The sequence below is a fragment of the Hypomesus transpacificus genome, chromosome 9 (assembly GCF_021917145.1).
Source record: "Hypomesus transpacificus isolate Combined female chromosome 9, fHypTra1, whole genome shotgun sequence".
In the NCBI taxonomy this organism is placed as follows: domain Eukaryota; kingdom Metazoa; phylum Chordata; class Actinopteri; order Osmeriformes; family Osmeridae; genus Hypomesus; species Hypomesus transpacificus.
Genome location: NC_061068.1, coordinates 14,181,801 through 14,203,140, shown reverse-complemented (window position 1 = coordinate 14,203,140; position 21,340 = coordinate 14,181,801). Strand labels below are relative to the sequence as shown.

Sequence of the window (21,340 nt, the reverse complement as noted above, 5' to 3'; positions counted from 1 at the left end):
AACGACCGGGGTGAGTGTGTGCATATCCGCGCGTCTTTTAAAGACGCCTTATCGGACGTGGCCCAATGGATGTGCGCTGCTACATGGGTGTGGTAGTGGGAGGAGTAAGGAAGGTGGAGTAAGACGCCTTACGTCCCGATCACTGACTGACGCGCGCTGCCCGATTGCCCTGCCAGAACTAGCTGCGCTTATACTTTAGCAGGGCCCTTACAAAACAGGAACGCAAATATGCTACTACAAAAAAATAGCTCTTGAGTATGGTGACCTTCACAAAATACTTCCGACATTACTTGTTGGGCAAAGAGTTTGTGCTGCGAACTGACCATAATTCCCTGTGGTGGCTCCACAATTCTCAGGGTTTGGAGGGACAGTTGGTTCGCTGGGTGGAACAGCTGGCAAGTTTTTAGTATAGGATTCTTTATCGTCCAGGCAAATTACATAGTAATGCAGATGCCCTCTCCAGACTTCCAGCGTTTCTTGAAAACGAGAAGCAGTCTCATCCAAATCCCCCTCAGAAGATGATAGGCAGACCTACTACCAAGGTGAATGCCGTTCAGGAGCTGCCGCCTGGCTGATATGGGGTTACAGCGAATAGTTGAATATAAACGCCAGGTTGTCGATGGGCCGACGCTGGAAGATCCTGACCTGCAATCATATGCCCCTGTGTGGGATCAGCTCCAGGTGCAGGGCTCTAGACTGGTTAGAATTCCCCCTGCTTACACCGATGCGGCCGCCCAGGTACAGGTGGTACTGCCCCAGTCGATGGTGCCGAATGTTTTAGAACAACTGCATAGTGTCTCTACTGGTGGACATCTGTGAGTACAAGAACTGCAGGGGAAGGTGAAAGACCGATTCTATTGGCCTGGGTGGTTTCGGGATGTGAAGCAATGGGTTGCGAAACGTGTAGATTGTGCTTCTCGCAAGACTCAGGGGAAAACCATGGGAACCATGTGCTCCTGGGCCTGGGTGGTTTTAGGGCGGGGGAAGTAGGAGAAGTGTTCCGTTGTTAATTGACGACTTGACTACAACTACTTAAGCCGAAAAACCGGCAACGTGTCCAGACAACGTTCTCACCGGAAGGTGGACGACGTCCTAAGCTCAGACCCCGGGGGAGGGCCTCACCAAGCGGCGGCTATGTATATTATTATTGACTGTTGTCTTGTCCACTTTTAAGTAGCTTTATTCAATTACCTAGCGGTGGGAGAGAACAGGGTGCGAGGAGCAGTGCACCGTCCAAAGTGTGTAGTTGGGGCTCCCCTATACATGTGTGACATAGCATAGGTACGTGTTAGAGTGTGCCAGAGTGCAGTGACGTTGGGGTGTCTACTGGGGGTTTGGCCCAGCTTTCAGAGTATTGTATAATGTTTGAGAGATAGTATAATGTTCTTTATTTATTGCCAGGACACGGTACAAGTAGCCTAAGCATACGTAAAATTGAAAGCTAACGCTAATTCGTTTGGAATTTCTAAGCTATACTTGATGTAAGATGTTGATGTTCAACCTATTAAATTCAACTTCACTGAAAACTGTTTGTTACATTGTTGACATTGATACATTTCTCTCCTGTGTGTGTCCTCACATGAACGGCCAGATTACCCTTCCGAGAAAACCGTTTGTTGCATTGTTGACACTGATCAGGCTTTTCTCCTGTGTGTATCCGCATGTGAAAAACAAAGCACTTTTTTCACTACAAGTTTTGTTACATTGTTGACACTGATAAGGTTTCTCTCCTGTGAGTGTCCTCATGTGCATAACCAAACCACTATTCATTGAAAACTGTGATTGTTGACATTGATAAGGTTTCTCTCCCGTATGTGTCCTCATTTGAACAGCCAGATAACCCTTCCGAGAAAAAGGTTTGTTACAGTGTTGACACTGAAAAGGTTTCTCTCCTGTATATGTCTTCATGGACACAACTTAACTACTATTCATTGAAAACTGTTACATTGTTGACATTGATAAGTTTCTCTCCTGTGTGTGTCCTCATATGAAAAGTCAGATTACCCTTCCGAAAAAAACGTTTGTTACATTGTTGACACCGATAAGGCTTTTCTCCTGTGTGTATCCGCATGTGAAAGAACAAAGCAGTTTTTTCACTGTAAATTTTGTTACATTGTTGACACTTATATGGTTTCTCGCTTGTATGTGTCCTCGTGTGTTCACGTAGAATATCCCTTCGAACAAATAGTTTGCTACATTCCTGACACTGAAAAGGTCTCTCTCCTGTGTGTGTCTTCATATGTTGAACCAAAGCACCTTTTCCACTAAAAGTTTTGTTACATTCTTGACACTGATGTTTTGTTTTCCTTGTGTGATGTCTCTGTGGCATATCTTCCCTTGGCAGAGCCTCACTGGCTTGTGTCCTGTTCAGAAGAAACAGATCTCCATGTTCCTCCTCCTCCAAACTCTGAGCTGTAGGACAGTCTGGAGCTACAACAGAGAGGGGCTGAGAGTCACTGCCTGGTTCTGGTGCTGCCTTGTCGTCTTGTCCATCAGGCTCTGCTTTGATTTGCTCCTCTGTTGTGTTGCTGGGTAAAGAGTCTCCTTCTCTGTTCTCTACGTTCACAGTTTGGTCAAGATGTGAACATTCAGAAAAACCTTCCTGATCCCAGTCGTGTTTCAGACTGGTAGAAGTGAACATGGAGTCTGTAGTTTCAGACTGCAGTCCTTGGAGCTGCTCTTCCTCCTGACTGGTCCACAGCTCCTGTTCCTCTTTAATCTGTTGGGGTTCTGGGAGAGAGAGCTGCTGCACATCTGGGGGAAAGAAGAGTATGTTTGTGATCAACATAGTCATTATGCAACCACATGCCTGACAGCTAAAACCAGACCAATTGTGGTGATATTGAACATAATATGCTACACATCCAAGGCTTGAAATTTCAGCCACATATCCTCCCAAAATTGTATCTGTGACCTCAAAATAATTTTGGGAGCATTTGTGCGAGTGCAAATAATTCTTATGGTGCAACCTGCTTTAATTTCCTTACAAAACTCTGGCTAATTAGCCAGATGAATGCTGTTACTGCTCAAGCAATTTCGTACATGTATATGGAGTTATGTTTTGAAACATTTTGATCAGTGGTATTTGGCTTATTTGACACACTGGTGTTCAACATTTAACCTCATGTATCCTTACATGGCTTTGTGGTGTTTTTTTAGGGTCGAATTAGGTTGGTGGTGTTGTCCCGTGAGGTAGCAACATTAGCCAGGCAGGTTTTACACCATACTTGAAACTGCGCAGCATTTTTTTTTAAAGGCTAAATTGGCAAAGTATCTGTAGTGTCAGGTTCTGTCGAGCCAGGGGCCATCGTACAGGTCAAGGTAAAGTGCAAAGTTAATCCTTTGTCTACAAACTGCGTTACTCTTGTGTCACGTGACCAAAGTAAAATTGCAGCCTTTGCGATTACAACATCTTGTTTTGTCACATCACGATATGCAAATGCAATTAATCGTTCAGCCCTAGTGCTAGCCTAACACAACGTCAGCACACGTTAGCAAAGACGCATAGATTCCATTCTGGTCCATAAATCGTTTTGCAGACTTTTTAGAACGTCTCTCGACCAATAAGAACAGCGTATTAGTCTAATTATAATACTAGTATATAAGAAACCTTTTTTACCACCTGAAGCAAAATCACTCATTGGAACGTGCAGAAAGAGTGAGTTTGCTCCAAGGTATTGCAGTGTTTCCGCTCTGTTGATTTGGCCCGCCACGGCAACATTTCGGCCGCCACCGTATCAGAAATACGGCCATACAAAACACCGTCAGTCAGCAGAGTGCATGTCGGAGAATAGCACGAACAGGCGCTTCACACCGCGAGCGGGCACGTGCGCCACTCGGCATTAAAGGGAGAGAAAGAAAAAAAAACTGCTGCTGTCCAGAGGATAACTAGCCTTCATTTAAGCCTGTTATTGTATTAGTCTTTAGTTCTTGCAAATGTAAATTAAGTTAACTGGTGATTTTCGTTGTTTGTATTCTTCACCTGCTAGCTAAATTGCAATTGGCTGTTGATTCGATAGCAATTGCGGAACGCCCTTGCTCACGTTTGTATTTTAGGTGCCTTATTATGCTTAAGTAGTTCCACTGCATTAAGATAATGTAATTAATAGTGGGTTTATTGTTATTATTTGTTACAGAATGCTTAGCTTATATGTCAAGATGATGATGATCATCTTGACATATAAATTAAGCAGACAATTCAGTTTCACACGTTGTTGGTGGGGGGGGGGGGGTGTTCAGACAGGCCTGACCCCACTGCAAAATAAAATCTTAGCGGAAACACAATTGATAAAAAGTAAGGTTTTAAAAAGCTTGAGCTCAAGTTACTTGACCCCACGTACGTGCTCCCTGGCCGCAAAACATTTCTCTCACACCGCGCTGCCTACTTTGCTACTACTACGGATCCGTGGTCTATGGAAATATAAATATATTTATTATTATATCGCCCAGCCCTAATGTCAGGTGGCTGAGTGGTTAGGAAATCGGGCTAGTAATCAGAAGGTTGCTGGGTCGATTCCCGGCCACGCTAAATGACGTTGTGTCCTTGGGCAAGGCACTTCACCCTACTTGCCTCAGGGGAATGTCCCTGTACTTACTCCAGTCGCTCTGGATAAGAGTGTCTGCTAAATAACTAAATGTAAATGTGTAATGTAATGTAATCAATTGAAAAGGATATATTTGAGATGATAAACAAAGAGGGGAAGGAAGTATATGGGGACAGTTGGAAAGCCAATATGAAGTCAATGAAACTAAAAATATATATTTATTTCCAATTTAAGTAATTCAATTGGATTTTATGGTGATTTGCATATTTTACATAGTCAGGCTAAAGGTAGTTTTGATATGTAAAGGGAGGTGTGTGGGGGCTATTTAGTACCTGACACATCGATTTGTTGTTGCAGCCCTATATGCAACAGAAAGAATAATTCGGACAGATAATGTACCTTTTTTCAGTTGCATTATTCATGCATTTCATGTGCAAAGTCTGGCAAATAAAATAAAGAATGTACTAGCCGATGGTGACTCAAGCTTCATTGTGTCCGTAGAGGGTTGTTATACAGTCAAATATCTAATTCCTTTGACCTCATTTCAAAACCAAATTGATAGTGTGAATCAGAATGTCAGCTTAGCTGCCATTAATTGCACCAACAATAAAAGTATTAGGGGGATGTAACTGTTAGCTGCTCCTGGGGGGTGTTCCATCAATGTTGCTAACGCAAGTCACGCTTACACGAATAAGTCTCACTTGGGTAAACGTCAACTTAGACTTAAGCCTCAAGCCGTTCCACTAACATTCACTTCCACTAACAGGCAACGCTAATTCAAGCTAGACCTCAGTAAGCTTAGGCTGTGCAGCCAAGATCAGGCGATTGTCAAAAAGAGGAGTTATGTCGCAAAAAGCAAAGCGTAAACCAGCAGAGGACTGTTATTTTCATCATTTTCATTGAGTTTTTTGGGTGTTGTCCCCAAAAAGGGCAATGTTGCCGCAATTAACAAGGCAAGGGAGACAACTTGTTGACAAATCGTTTGATCTCATAGAACCTATTTTAACTGCCTGCAATAAAGTGATTTGACCAGTGCGGCACTGAAGCGCTAGACTAATACAGCCCTCCCGTTGCTATCCAATAGAAGAAAACAGCGCTAAAATGTCAGCATGCAAACGTAGCAGAATAAGTCGCGTCACTAAAAATACTGTCATCTGTAATGCGTGCAAGGTGGAACTTGTTTTCCATGGGAGCACAACGTGCATGCTGGAACATTTAAAAAGTAAACATCCCGGCATGAGAGGAGTTGGAAACGGGTGAGAAGTGGGTGTGCTCCAGCTGGAACTAAGCAAGATCAGTTAGCGACACCAGTTGATATTACGCCGTATTTCACGCATACTAACAATGTAGCAACATTTCCACAGACAGCAGTTAGACATGCATTACAGACATAAAGCTAGGAATGTAAACAAATATCTTAAATAAAGCCGCAGCATTAAGAGCTTCATTTGTAAGACAACAGGGTTATGTTCAATGAAAAACATTGAGTAATTGGAAAAAAAGACATTGGCCTGTTCAGTTGGCTAAAAAAAACAAACATTTTTTTCAAAGGCTGAAGTGATTTCCTGGTTTTATTTATTAGTTAGAATAAGTATAACTCGATGTTTTAACAAATTGCAAAAGCTGAATAATAATTTAAAGCCTACTGATTAATCAGTGAAATAATAGAGGATTAGTCGACTTATCGTTCTAATAATAGTTAGATTAGTCGATTATCAAAATAATTGTTTGTTACAGCCCTACACTTTCTTGTGTGATTCCAGCAGACTGTATATCTAGCCTTACCTACATTGACTGCAGTTTACTACCCTCATTTCTACTATTATAGTCTACTACTCTCCTTTCTACTACTTTCTACGAAGGATGGTAGGCTGCTCGTATGTGTTCATTGCCATCCTTAAGAGTTGCTGAAGTATTTTTCTATGTATATTTTTTAAGAAACACAAAAAAGTTTATCAAGATAAATTATTCTGGGCCTGCTGAACCTATATCTCTTCCACAGATACTTGTCAGGGAAGCATTACTTCTGTCTCTGAAGACCCTTGGGGCTGGTGGGATAAACGCTCTTTGTATAATCTGAGCACCTTCATCCACCACAGGGTTGTCATAGAACGGATACGCCATAATTGATTGTAACTTGTCTAGATGCTCTGCTTAGTTTCTAAGGCCTTATTTAATGTTAATTAGCCAATGGCTTTCGAAAACAGTTAAAGTGACATTATTTCTTAACTTATTTATTTAATACATTCTTTGGAGATGAAGTAAACATGTAAATTCATTCATGTCTGCACTTCAAAAAGTATGCACTCATGTTTCCGAACAAAGTGCTTTGCGCGCAGGAATTTACTCGACGGAACTGTCTTTTGACATTGTGTTTCTGCCTGTTTGAGATTATTTGGAACACATTTTAGTTTAGCTTGAATTTTAACCTGACATGGAGCAGGCTAGTTCCGAAGTATGAGTTACCTTGGTTATGTAGCTAGAACTAGAATAAGCCACTTTAATGGAACGGAACTCTTGCTGAAGTAAGCGAGACTTGGCAAAATAAGTCTTGCTTGTCCTTAATCAACATTGATGGGACACCCCCCAGGCATTTTCTAATCCCTGCTCTCCTCTCTCTGTCCCCCCTCCACACATCCCCTGTGGTGTGGGGGGTTTGAGCTGTCAGCACCTGACAGACAACAGCGAGTTTCTGGTCCCTTCCCTCATCCACCTGCCTGTGATGCTGCACTGCCTGTGATGTTGCACCGATCACAGTCCCCAGCCCTGTGGCTACCTCTGCTTATACTGACATTCTGATCCAAGCTGAACACTGGATTTTGGTGTTTAACACCCATTGACACTTCCCTGCTGTATGACTATGTTAAGCCTGTGTTCTGCACCTCTCTTTCACCAACCGTCTCTGGAGGAGAGGATCCCTCACTGAATTACTCCTCCCAAGGTTTCTTCAATTTTTTTCCTCTTGTGAGTTTTTAATGGGAGTTTTCCCTTTATTTTATTATTTTCTTTTATTCCATTATAGATTTGTCCACAAGTGATGATTACAGGCTTTGTTATTTAAACTTTTTTTAAATCTCGGCCACGAGATCACTCTCTGAGTCTACGCGTTACTCCCGAATCATACTAATGATTCGTTCAAAATGAACAACACATCACTACTGTCACATACCACTGGCAACAGTATAGTACAGTTTCGGTTCCAACTGCCTCTCGCTCAATGAGGCTAAAGTCTTCTAATCTGGTAGATGACACTTGGATAGCTAGCTAGTAGTTAGTGACACAGTTGTCTGTGCTAGTAAACCACTCAGTCACAAGAAACGGGTACTTTTCTATTTCTTAAGTAAAAACAGATGTAAAATAGAACAAGGGGAACGTGTTGCTCTCAGGAGGAGGCTGGCTAAAAGGAGCATATATAGGCACAATGGATCCTGACTCTAGCTAAATCTAAATCTGTCCACTACAGATGTAGCCTACTATCCACAACCTGGATGAGTAACTAGACTGTGATTGGTTGGTTAACGAAAAGTGACACGTTTCAACAAAAGGCACCTGATATAGCTAAATGACTAGCTAAACAAACCCAAACCTTCCTTATCTTATCCCTATTTTCTTCTGTCTCTGTTTTTGTTTAACACGATGCTTAAGCATCCCACAGAGCCATGCTTGCGGTGACTATGTTTTGAATGGTCAGCAGTGAGGGGGGGAGGCTAGTCTTTACTCACACACTGTGCTCGTAAATATTTTTTGCAGTTGGCGCACTACGGCGCACACATCAAATGTTAGCGGCATATGCAAGTGAAATAGTTGCACTGTTGAGCCCTGAATTGGCTTATTATTGTCAACGATGGAGACTTGCTACGAAGTTGGGGTGCGCTCACCGGAGGATTGTCCTGCAAAGTCAGCTGGAGTTGGCACCGTTGCGACTCGAAGACAGTCGAAGTAGCCTACTGCATTTGATCTTTATCTGATGCACAACGTTGAGGTGCTTGTTCATCGCAGTTGTTTTTCCCCCTTCACAATAAATTATTTTAGAACAGATATTGTACTTTGCTTCATTTTTATCTTTGGCTTTAATAAAATGTAGCCAAGCCTTTGACCGTTTCGTGCGTTCTGCCTTCGTAGCTAGCACCAAAATGATAAATGAAGCGAAGTAGCGAGTGAGACAATTAAATTCTTCTTTGTTTAGTTTAAAGGCGGTAGGCCATTCAATTGAATTTAGTCATTTTATTAGTCAAACGTTGTATCTTTGTGCACCAGTGATTTGATTTAAATGACATTACTTATTTCTCGAGACATAAGTCAACGTTACATTATATTACTTAGTCTCGATAGCGGTATCGATAAGCTTGGACCTTATTGATATTCGGGTTTTGAGAAATTAGGAACCGGATCGTTACAGAACCGGTTCTCGATACCCATCCCTATGCAGGACAAGATGATGTCATTTAATTGGCTGAAGTGGCAGAGTCAGAAACACTTTGTGAATCGTGACTTACAAAAAGAGAGCTGCCAGCGGTAAGCTACTAAAGACGGCAGGAAATAATAACGCCTCACATTAGTATTTCCTTTGGTCTCAGCATTGATATTTTTGACCCTTTTGTGCTTTGTAGATATGAAAAAGAAGAGAGATATCAAAAGTGTTTTCACCACCCAGAGAGTAAGTAGCTATCAAGAAGGTTGTTGTTAGTTAGCTTGTAGGAAAACTACCCACACAGTGCAAACCTGCTAGCCTTACATCGCCACTCATTCTACAATGGAAACATGTTTTGAAAGTTGTTAGTGTAGTAGAGCATGTAACTTTTGCTTGTATTAAATCTATCCCTATCTTTCGACCAGTGTGTTAGCAGCAGCTGGTCTTGTTGAAGCCAGAAGAATAAAGCTAACCTACCCACATAATGGCACCGTGCTAGTTTAGTATAGTAGCAGCAGGCTAGCAACTCAAAATTGATAATAAATGGTAATAAGTAGGCTTATATGATCCCTTGGATGATAATATGGCTATCCCTTCAATCTGGACCAATGTTAACAGTCAACTAAGCATGGTTAGTGCCTGTATTAAATTTATGAATTGCTGTGCAGGAAAAACAGCACCCTGAAGATACAGATGTAGAGCAGGTTGGTGATGAATCAGCATCAGGGGTTCAGGTGAGAAGTTGAATTGTCCACTTTGGTAAAGATTGCATTATATTGCTGTTTCTTAAGGGATGTTTAGACAATGTTAACCATGAATGTTATCATTCACACTTATACTTGTAGGTAGTAAAAAGGTGTTATAAATTGGGATGCCCAAATGTGTGCATCAGTGCTCGAAGTGGGACGGTACCCACCGGTACGCAGTACCGGCACCTCTACATTTTACTCTTAAGCGTACCGGCACCTTTTCTGGCTTGCCGGTACGCTAGATTCGAAAAAGTTATCTAGACAGCATCAACTGATGCCTGAGTAAAACAGACTTTTCACTGCTGCTTTCAAACCTAGAAACTAAACGGCTTTCGTTTGCAAGTAATTATGTTAGCCTTTCAGAAAGTCACTAAAAGAACGCGTGTGCCAGAGCCAGACACGTCAACAGAGGTCCAAGTATAACCAGAAACATCGGGTAGGCTACGAATCATGAGCTTCAAACTTGTTTGAATAAATACATAGGGCCTACATTTAAGTATGGCTGCGGGAACTAGGTGTGTTGAGGGTGCTGCAGCACCCCCTGACAGCACGAGAATTTAAAATGATATGACTTGAAAATCCACCACCGCAGAACAGCCCCGCAGTAGCGGACTGGCCATCGGGAACACCAGGAGAAGAATAACAATGGAAAAAGAGGATAAGAAACGTTAGCCTGACGTTGTCATACTCATAATTCTATTCAGAATATGAGTCTGAGAACTCTCCGTTGGGCTTTGACTACAGGGCGTGTTTCAAACGAGCCTGGAAAACAAATGCCTCTTCGCTCAATTGGATAGATCTACAACCAATCAGAGCAACAAAGTATGTGACGTATGTTAAGCACCGCATAGTTGTTGTCAACAGAACTAAACTACAAGCAGACTTGAAGTATGCTTGAAGAATGAATACAAACGATTTTTGCCGGTGTTGTAAAATTAATTTAAGGGTAGGGAGAGTACTTGTTCACACGGTCAACCTTTTTGAGCGAAACAATAAAGGGCAATGCATATACGAACAAGTTCTCCGTTCAGGATTACAACTCCATCGGGGCCAGCTGATAAATTAAACTTTTACCGAATCCCGTAGGAAGGACGGCAAAAACATATTTTCCATTGACAAATGCCTTGATTGCGTCTCTCTGTTCCTCTTTCAAAATTAATGTGCTCCCGATTTCTTCTAAAACAGACTCGATGGCAGAATCATAACATCCCAGATCCCCAGCGGTAGCCATGTTTGTTCAAAACGAATTCAACTTAAACGCTCTTTTGTGACGTGGGTGATTACGTTGCTGGTTGATCATCTGTCCATCATCCTATAAAGCCCGCCCGGCAATTTAATTGGTTCGCCCAGATTCTGGTTTTCTGTAGTTGGTCCCCAATACGAGACCCTCCAGACCCAACTTCCCGAACAAATTTTTTTTTGGGCGGGGAGAAGTTGGGCTGGCAGCCAGGCTAAAGAAACGTTAGGGTGGGGCTGAAAAATAAAGAGGAAAAAATACATCACTTTCACTAGACATGGTTTTACTATAAGGTCTAACTATAAAAAACAGCAATTTTTATTTTACACAAGGCTCAAAAAACTATTTTGCGCTCAAATAAAGGCCAAAAAAGTAAGTATCTTTAAGTATCGAACTCCCGAACTAGCATAACATCAAACACAGACTATGCATGCATTAGCAGGCAGCTGTGGTGGCGTAGCTATACGGGGGCCGGTTCTGGTGGGCTGGTCTGGATAAACGTCCAGGGCCTATTTTTACTCCCAGTCCATCCCTGCCGCCCCGCAACATTAAGCCACCCCCCTGATAAAATATGTTCCTGAGGCTAAGCATTTATGTTGTTAATAAATAGGATAACAATAAATTGTTGTTGGACCAGCAATCCAAGTTTTGTTTTTCACTGTAGAAATCTCAAATTTCATAATGATTTACCAATGCAAGAGAGTACCGGCACCTTTTTTTCTCCACTTCAAGCACTGGTGTGCATCATGTAATTCATTAATACATAATTTCATTGCTCAGAAGTCCAGTACAGATGATGTAGGCCTAGTACAGCTCCACAAAACCTGAACCAATTACCTACATATATGTATAATTAAAAAAAATTCTGAACAAACAAATGCATTGCATGTACTTCTCATTACGTCATTTAGTTACTTAAGCTACAAAATGCATTCAGGAAACGCATGAATCCAGTGCAGATATAGTGCATGCTGAGGAAGCAGCAGCTGGACCATCAGGGCTTCAGGTGAGGTCTTAGTCATGGCATTTCGTTAAGAATTTCCAGCATTACAATGAAATTGAAGGACGTTCGGGGAATCTGACCTTGTCAGCAGTTTTTGATTCCGAATTATGTGATGTTGGATATAAAAAAACAAGGCTGTTCCATAAAACCTGAACCTATTACCAAAATATTCTAAATTGCTTTCAAAAATAAATACATATACTACTCATATTAGGTCTAAATGTATTCATTAAGGCATAATTTAGAAATGCATTCAGGAAACTCAGAAGTCCAGTGCAGAGCACTGGTAAGTTGAGGAAGCAGCAGCTGGACCAACAGGGCTTCAGGTGAGGTCTTAAATTGATCTGTGTTGAGGTGTACTATCATGACTGACAGTGTAAACATTGTCTACCTGTTTTAAGTGAATTGTTATGAAAACATGCAGGTGCAGACTAGGCTAAGTTTTCTTTGCTCTTTATGGAAGTCAGTTTGAGCGACAGTGACCTTCAAGGGAGTCAATGTAGCAGTGCCCTGGACATGGGGAGTGAACCATACCAGCCTGATCCGAAATGTTTTATTACTGTAATTGTTTAAATCAGCTCAAAGGTACACAAATGTTAAAATATTTTAATAAAGTTTGCCTGTTCAAGCTAATATCAACTCTTTATATTTTTATATACATATATATATATGACGGGGCGGGAGGGGGGCAAACCTAAGGCCTTGATTTAATAATTTTGGCACACCTGGGTAGGACCAAATATATAATTCAAGATATAATTAATAGTGATACAGCAGATTATAATCAACTGTAGTAATTAATCGAACCTGTTCGGTGAAGCTTGATCTCAGGTTGAGTAACAATGTCCAACAAGCGTTGCAGTCGCTTGCTCTCCTCCTTTGAACAACAAATCTCCTCTTCGAACTCGGCAAACAATTTTTCAGCGGCCGCGAATATCTCTAAAGCTGACGTTGTTAATCGCTCATTGATAAAGTTCCCAAACACATTTAGTTTAGACACATTTAGAGACATGTTGGTGGTTAAAAACCTTATAATATATATTATAATAACATATAATTTACAAAACTGTGGTTCGATGAAGTTAGCCTTCTCCTTCATGCGCGTTCTTTCTAACCGGATGTAAACAACTCAAGCTGTTCCGGTGTTATCGCCCAAAGGTTTTTTGCAAAAACATGGATAGCTGAGCCGGGGGGCCCTGCCGTAACGATACGCGGCAGCGAGGATGGATGGGAGCAGGGCCGGAGTGAGGGCATCAGTAGACAAGGTTTTTTTGATAAACGTCTATGTTTATTCTACATAAAGCTCAATTAAACTATTTTGCACTCAAATAATGGCCAAAAACTTTCGCTCGCGCACTATGCACGCTCGCATTACATGTGGAAGTCCCTATCAAGTTCAAGTCTTTTATTTGTCAGCTAGGCCTACACAGAACAACACAAGGTCAGACTGGGCACTGAAATTCTTAAAGGAGACGTGACCTGAAAACGTCATTTTATGAGGTTATTTAACATTAATATTAGTTCCCCTAGCCTGCCTTTGGTCCCCCAGTGGCTAGAATTTTCGATAAGTATGAACCAAGCCCTTCGTGTTCTTCTCCGCCTTGGACAAAATGAAGGCTCCATTGCTCTGTTTGAAAATCTCCTCCTAGTGACGTAGATAGGAGCAAGGTTACCTCCCCTGCGGTGTTCATTTTAGGACATCCTCAGATCTCAGACTCAATTGTCAGACTCAAACGAAAAGGCGTCAAGTCTCAGACCAAAAGTCGTCAGACTCAGGCGAAACGGCTTCAGTCTCAGAAAAACATCTGTCATTCTCAGACAAAACGTCCTCAAACTAAACGCTGTCAGAAAAACCTCTGTCATATAATATATCTGTAATATAATATTAATGTAAGTCCAAATATATGTGTGTAACACAACAAGGATAGGTAATTTATAACTATATTTGTTAATAATTATGTATTGTGTACATATACTATGACTACATACATCCCTGGAACTCAATTAAAACTGCATGCACAATGCTAGGCCTATATAAAGCCTATATTTGTACAACATTAAAAAACTAGAGAGGGTACAATTTCTGAGGAAATTGTAGGGTGTGCTTGCTTGCGTCGGTTGCAGGTGGGTCCGTTTTCCCTTCTAGTGATATTTTCAGGCATTTAGCCTACTCATATTGCATAATTCATTAAGAACATCCTTTGAAGCAAGGAACTCCCTTTGAAACAAGCAACTGTAACAACATTGTCACCGGCAGTATTTCAGATGGAATTGCGATTCAAATTAGCCTGGCTGCCAGCCCAACTTCGTCCCGCCCACAAAAGAATTTGGTCGGGAAGTTGGGTCTGGAGGGTCTCGTATTGGGGACAACTACAGATAACCAGGATCTGGGCGGACCAATTAAATTGTCAGGGCGGGCTTTATACGATGATGGACAGATGATCAACTGTAACGTAGGGGGTTTGTTTCGCCCTGAAGGGGCTTATTTTCCCAATAATGATCGGCGTTCTATACATTATCCCACTTATTACACAACTACTTGCCAAAAAAAATTACTTGTGACACAATAACACAGTGTCTTTTTACAATGTATTTATTACCATTCGTATTGTTGATCAGCAGAGAAATAGTTTGCCAAAGACGTTGAACTTCATAGACTTTGAACATTCTTTAGGCTTCAAATCAGCTGACGTCGTTAAGCAATAGAGTACGCTGGGGTTGAAAAGTTACCGGACTACTTGCGGAGTGCTACGAAAGACGTGAATCCGAGGCAAAAAGGCCACTTCCCTTGACAGCGGTCAAATGTGCTTAGCAACGGTCGAATATGAGAAAATTGTTTACCGCAGAACGTTGGGAAGCCCCATTCAAGTGAATGGAGCATTCTACAGCATTAAAGAACAGCCGTGTAATAAGACATAATAAAGTTTAGCCATAACTGTAGCATTGAAGACAGTACTGTAGCCATGGGTGTCAGCAGCATTTTGAGAGTGGGGGGGACACATTATGTGGGGGGTCTGGGGGTTTGTCTCCTAGATTTTTTTTAAAGATGTAGATGCAATTTCCCGCATTCTGGAGCATTTACCACAACAATTTACCATAGTTGTTATACATATACTGAAGGGCTGGACATTAAAATATTTTAAAAACTAAACTTCCCAATAAGCAATGGGACATCTTCAACTACCTGTCACCTTTCAGCACTCACCTCAGTAACAGAGCTGTCTCCACTGCCCCTGCATGCTGCCCCTGCCTCTGACTCACTCTCAATCTCTACCACCTATATCAGGAGACATGGAGATGCATTGAGCATTCTTTCGTATTGATAATAATAAGCTTAATGTAGATTTTTCATATGAAGATTTCTGAGATGTAAATCATGTTATCAGCATATAAAATTCACAATTGGTATAGGTTTAGTAGCCTAATAATTATGTAGGCTACATAAAAAAATAGCATCTCCCTAAAGCATTACTGGACACTGGTTCAGAAATGATCAAATTTGTGTTCAAACATGTAGTCTTTACCACAGATCACATCCTTAGGATGTAAGCTTTTAGAAAAAACATGGTTTAGGTGGTTGAATCAGGTGGTTTCCCTAAATGGCACAGCCCAAAAAAGTATCAGCCATATAGCCTACTCCATTTATCAATACCGAATTTATTATGCATAGGCAGCATACTAATATGGAGAGATGGACGTGTCTCTTGTCTCATTAGATAGCATCCTGAGGGTATAAGCTTTCAGAGGATATATGGTTTTAATGGTTGAATCAGTTTTGCCTTCATGTTACAGACTAACATGTAGCAAAAAAAATCTGCGAATTGCCAAAATTACAAGTTGAGCAACCTTATTTAAATTGGAAGACAATTCTGAAATAAAGGTTTTTTTCTTCTTTTTTTCAGTCGTTAGAAAAACTAGCATGTTAGCTAAGGTTAACTCCAGATTAGCTCACGGTTGTTATGGCAATAAAAAAAAATACCAGCAATTTCTTTGTAGCTACTTGGAAAAAACATCCTTGTCATCTCTTTCTGCCTGAAACAGAAACAGGTTTGAACTCGGCTAAAAGCACAACATATTTCAGACCCAGATTAAGAAATCAACAAATGCTGTTCCACTTGTAATGGGTAAATAAAGTATGGTATTGTATGGTGCTAGATGTAGGTAAAAAGCTTGCTTATCTAGCTAGCAATAATCATTATGTTTGCAGAAGGATCTTTGTGACTTAACTAATGCTATTATAGTCAGAGAATGTCTCATAAGGGTGCTTTGGCCACTGAAGGGAAAACTGGGCAACTTTGACTTACTTTCCTCTTCCTCGAAAAAACCCTCCTTATGTCCATCTCGTCTGTGGAACAGTCATGTCTAAAGTGCTAGCTACAAGCGCAATGCGTCAATAAGAGAGTATGGGAGTTGAATCTGCGTGCATGATGCTGTTTTTCTAGAATACGTGGAGTGGAATTCTATTGCTATGGGTATTCTCCCCACTGATAAAGTGGAACGGATTTGATTGTGAAGCAATGGAAAGGTCGCTGGACTAGTAGACCAGTCATGCATTAATATTTTGATCGCAAATGTGGGGGGGTCCAAACTACTTTTTTGGGGGGACCCCCCTAAGTTACATTGCGGCGACGCCCATGACTGTAGCCTACTACTACACACCGCCAGAGGGCGAGCAGAGTCTGTGACTCTGAGGCTAACGTCAAAACAAGACGCGGTCTCACTCAAATTCCAAGTTTTACACAAATCACAAAAATATGCTGACTCGCTGGCTGTCTTCACAGTCGCCATATCTTTAAAACTCTGCTCTCCATTTGGATGGAAAATTGACTCTGGTACGAAATTAACATTATTAACATTAATTACGCAGATCGACAACACTGTTGTTGCTGCCGCAATCGTCAATGGAGGCTGACGGGGCTTTCACGTAGCAAACAAATCAAAGTTTTTACAGCAACCTACATTAAAATCTCACCACCTGGATGTCTTCACAATAGTCATATCGTCATAACATTTCCCTCTTTCTGTTTTTTAGTGTAAAATTGAACTATAAAATTAGCTACGAAAATACTACTATGACGCTTTCTAGCATGGCTGCCGCCTAAAAGACTTGGCGGTCTCACGGGCGACCTGCACTCGCTCAAATTACAAAGACTTTCACGACCTAAATCAAAACTCAGAGATTGCAGTTCCACTCGAAATCGCTTTCTCAACAAAGCCAAATGGTTGGGATTTTTATTTTTCACTCGTAATCTAAGCTCCAATTTGGGTGCTAGAACGTTTCTATCACGTTGTATCCATGCGTCGTTGCTAACGTGTGTTGACGTGGTGACGTAGCTAGCAGAGATTACCCTTCGTCAACTAAAGGCACTTTGTCGCCACAAAAACGTTGTAACCTCCTAAACTGTGCAACGGAACGTAAATCCGAATAGAAGCAACGCAATCGTGACCAAGACGAACATTTTAACACCTACGTTGTCTATGTAGTCCAAATATTGACTGAGCCTTAGGGGCGCGAAAATAAACAATAAATAATAAATATGTATGTGAGATAACAATGGTTTGTGCTTGCCGAAGGCAAGCACACCCCAAATATGTATACAAGTATATATTCAATTACGAACTGATTTTATGAACCAATTTCAGAACTGATTTTATGAACCGATTTCAGCACTGATTTGACAAATTATAATATATGATATACAAAGCTATATACAAAACAACTCCACAACATACAAACCTACTCTGTGTCCTCGACAATCTGTAAAATAATTAAAAAACAACTTTACAGCAAGAACATACAAACTCTTTTACATTATTTACAACAGGCAGGCACGATGAATGAAAACACTTACCACACCTCCTGCAAGAACTCAGGGGCTCGACTCCCTTCCGGATGGTCCTCCTGCAGATGCAGTGAACGCTAACCTCCAAAGCATACACTGACTTGGCCGTGGGACACCGTGTGGAGCTGGAGAATGGTGTCAGGTAACCAGCCTGAAAGCAGGAAAAGAGGTGGTGACGCATAGCGGACTGTTCATACTCCACGCATGCTTGGTCCTCACTTCTGGAGAGAGTGAGACTGTTTGTGATTGTAAAAAGCCCACAATCTGAGCTGCCTCTCTGCTGCTGGACATCAGGCCACTGCTGTCGAACCTGGAGACCTGGGAAAGACAGAAGACCAGTTATTAGAGAAAGAACTCCTGGGTTGTGCTGTGACCAGAGGAGTCATAAACATTAACTGTACTTACCATGGCCGCGGGAACTAGGCTAGCGCTGAGGGTGCTGCAACACCCCCTGACAGCACGAGAATTTCCAATTAAATGACTGTAAAATTCACCACGCGGCACAGCCCCGCAGTAGCGGACTGGCCATCGGGAGCACCAGGAGAAGATAACGATGGAAAACCAGGCTAAGGGTGGGGCTGAAAAAAGAGACAAAAATACATCACCTTCACTAGACAAGGTTTTACCAATTGAAAAATGGCTATGTTTATCTTACATAAAGCTCAAAACTATTTTGCGCTCAAATGAAGGCCCCAAAAATTTGGCTCACGCTATGTGCTTGCATTAAGCAGCCTATCGAAACTCTGGAACTAGCATCATATCAAACACAAAAGGTGCATGCATTAGCAGGGCAGCTGTGGTGGCGTATACGGAGGCGGGTTTTGGTGGGCCGGTTTGGATCAAAGTTGAGGGCCTATTTTAACCCCCAGTCCGTCCCTGCCCCCCACAACATTAAGCACCCCCCTGATAAAATATGTTTCCGCGGCTATGGTACCTACCTTACAGTTGTACTTACCGTTACCTACAATCTACCCAGACGCTCCCATGTTACCCCGCTCCTCATCTCCCTCCACTGGCTTCCCATCAATGCCCGCATCAGATTCAAGACCCTGGTAGTGACCTTCCGAGCAGTGAACGGGACTGCACCCGACTACATCAAGTCTCTCCTCCAGCCTTACACCCCCACCCGCCTCCTACGGTCTTCTTCAGACACCTGCCTGGTGGTCCCACCGCTCAAGACCGCCCAGTCCCAACACAAGCTCTTCTCCTGTCTGGCCCCTCAGTGGTGGAATCAACTCCCGACCTCCATCAGAGACACAGACTGTCTCTCCACCTTCAAGAAAAGGCTCAAGACACACTTGTTCCAGGAGTACAACGGTACAGACTGCAGAATTATTATTTTTTTGAGTCCCCCTCCGGCTCAGATCTCAGCAGTTCAGGTTCATTAGAACCCACTGGCTCGGATGGATGGGACACAGCTTCCTCTGTGGGGGGGCTAGCTCGGAATCCTCATGTCAATCACAGAGTAACAAAGCTATTTTATCTATCAGATGTAGTGTCATAATGACTGGCATCTTGTGATCAAATAAAGTAAATGCAGTTACCACCACATTCACTTAATTGGCTATATTACACAGTAACAGTGCGTTCACACTGCAGCGACGCGAATCGCTTGCCATCGCTCACCTTCCCACAGTTCACCTCGCTCGGGGGCGTTTCAAACAGATTCATGTAGAATGTAGTTCTCTAAAGTCACTGTTGTAGTTGTAATGGCCAAGTGTGCAGACTTGGGTTTACGTACTCGCAACATCGATCAAAATACAACTTGTATACAAAATACAAAACTGTTTAAAGACATACACGTTGACATGTGTAAAAAACTTTTATTATATTACTCAAAGTCTCTGCTAATCTGTCGATATGATAGGGAGTTCCAGCCGGGCTAGCTAGCTTAGCTACAGTAGTTACTACAAAACGAAGATACGTAATGTCACTAGATTGAATTAGAAAGTACAAGCACCAACAACTTCGGCAACCTTGCGCCATGCATTGTTTTTTTTTAATGAACATCTCTGTACAAATACAGCTATGTATCGTACAGGACTGGGTAAGCAGCCACACAAACGATTAGTTTCTCCTCCACCTTGAAACCTAGAAAGCTAGAAATGTTTACCATGGTTGCTACGTTAGGAGAAACAAGAAAACACTCCGATTGGCCATCGCTAGCGAAAATCGCTCCTCATTTGCATAAAGTTAAGAAAATCTCAACTCTGTCGCGTCGCGTCGCTACCCACAATGCACCACGCAAGCGATTCGCCTGGCTTCATAGAAAATGAATGGAAAACATGTTGTCGCTCGCATCGCGTCGCTGCAGTGTGAACGCACTGTTAATGCTGTAGGTTTTTAGGAGAACTGGGCAATAAGTTACATTCGCTCTTCCGCCAAGGCTTCACTGAGGCATACACTATATAGACATTATGGTCATCACAAAACAATCAATCAATCAACGTAGCTGTCCCATGTCTCTTCTGTCATTGGTCAATTCCCTTAAACAATACAATAATTCAGTACAATCAGAGTCAAATCAACTGTCTCAAAGCTTCTTCCCCCCCAGGTGATAAGACCTCATGTTGCATTTCTCTCTAGGTCAGGAAGTTATAACTCCAGGGGTTGACCAGGCAAATGGTCACATCTCCTTTTCAAACACATATTAGAAAAACAAACAGGAAATGGATGTTTCCTTCTGACCCTTTCAAGAACTTCCCTTCCAGGTCATGAATATAGATTCAAAGGACATAGGAAGTGTCCACCCCGGCAGGATTCTAAGAGACTGTTCCCACCCATCCTTCAGTCTCTTTACCCCATTGCCTTCTGGCAGGCGTTACAGCAGCATCCGGTCGCACACACGCAGACTGGACAACAGTTTCTACCCAAGGGCCATCAGGCTTCTGAATGGACACTGATATGGACATTGTTTTTCTGCACACTAGTCACTTATACACTGTCACTTTCAGCTACTGGTAGCTCTATCAGTAACTTGCACTGCTGTACCTCGCCAACAGGCTCCTGAATGGTCATTGACATAGTCACTGATATGCAAATTTGCACTATTGTACTGTACTCCACTTAGGTTAAATAGGTTATAGGGTTGAAACAGGTTTTTTGTGCATATAGGGTTAGTATAGTGTACCATCTATTGTTATCTGTAATTTAGGAAGCTTTAGTATTAGGGTTAGTATAGTCGATATTTATTGCTATCTGTATATTTAGGAAGTTTCACTTATTTAAGCTCAGCATTGATGTAAATTGTGTTCCGTGTACTTATATGTTATGTTATGCCAGGTGCTTGCGTTGTTTTCTCTCAAGAATTTCAGTGCCCAGTCTAACCTTGTGTTGTTCTGTGTACCTGACAAATAAAAGACTTGAACTTGAACAGCTGCAGATTGAAAAAAACTGTTCTTGTGGCGTGAGGTTTGGGTCATGATGGACTGCAGCCTCCTGCCGGGGGGAAGTGACTGGAACAGTGTGTGTCCAGGGTGGGAGGAGTCAGACACAATCTTCTTTGCTCGCCTCAGTCAGACAGGGTGATGGGGATGAGTGAGGCTGGGTTTTC

The 21,340-nt window shown here is 42.0% G+C and overlaps 1 protein-coding gene across 1 annotated transcript; it reads right to left on the bottom strand.

Annotated features, from left to right (window-relative positions):
• Positions 1-115: 115 nt before the first annotated feature.
• Positions 116-13,053, bottom strand: LOC124471355 (zinc finger and SCAN domain-containing protein 12-like). Its single transcript, XM_047025841.1, has 2 exons — positions 12,752-13,053; positions 116-2,754 (listed from the first exon to the last, which is right to left on the bottom strand). The coding sequence occupies exons 1-2, from the start codon at positions 13,041-13,043 to the stop codon at positions 1,925-1,927; spliced, it is 1,122 nt and encodes a 373-aa protein (XP_046881797.1). The 5' UTR covers positions 13,044-13,053; the 3' UTR covers positions 116-1,924.
• Positions 13,054-21,340: the final 8,287 nt, after the last annotated feature.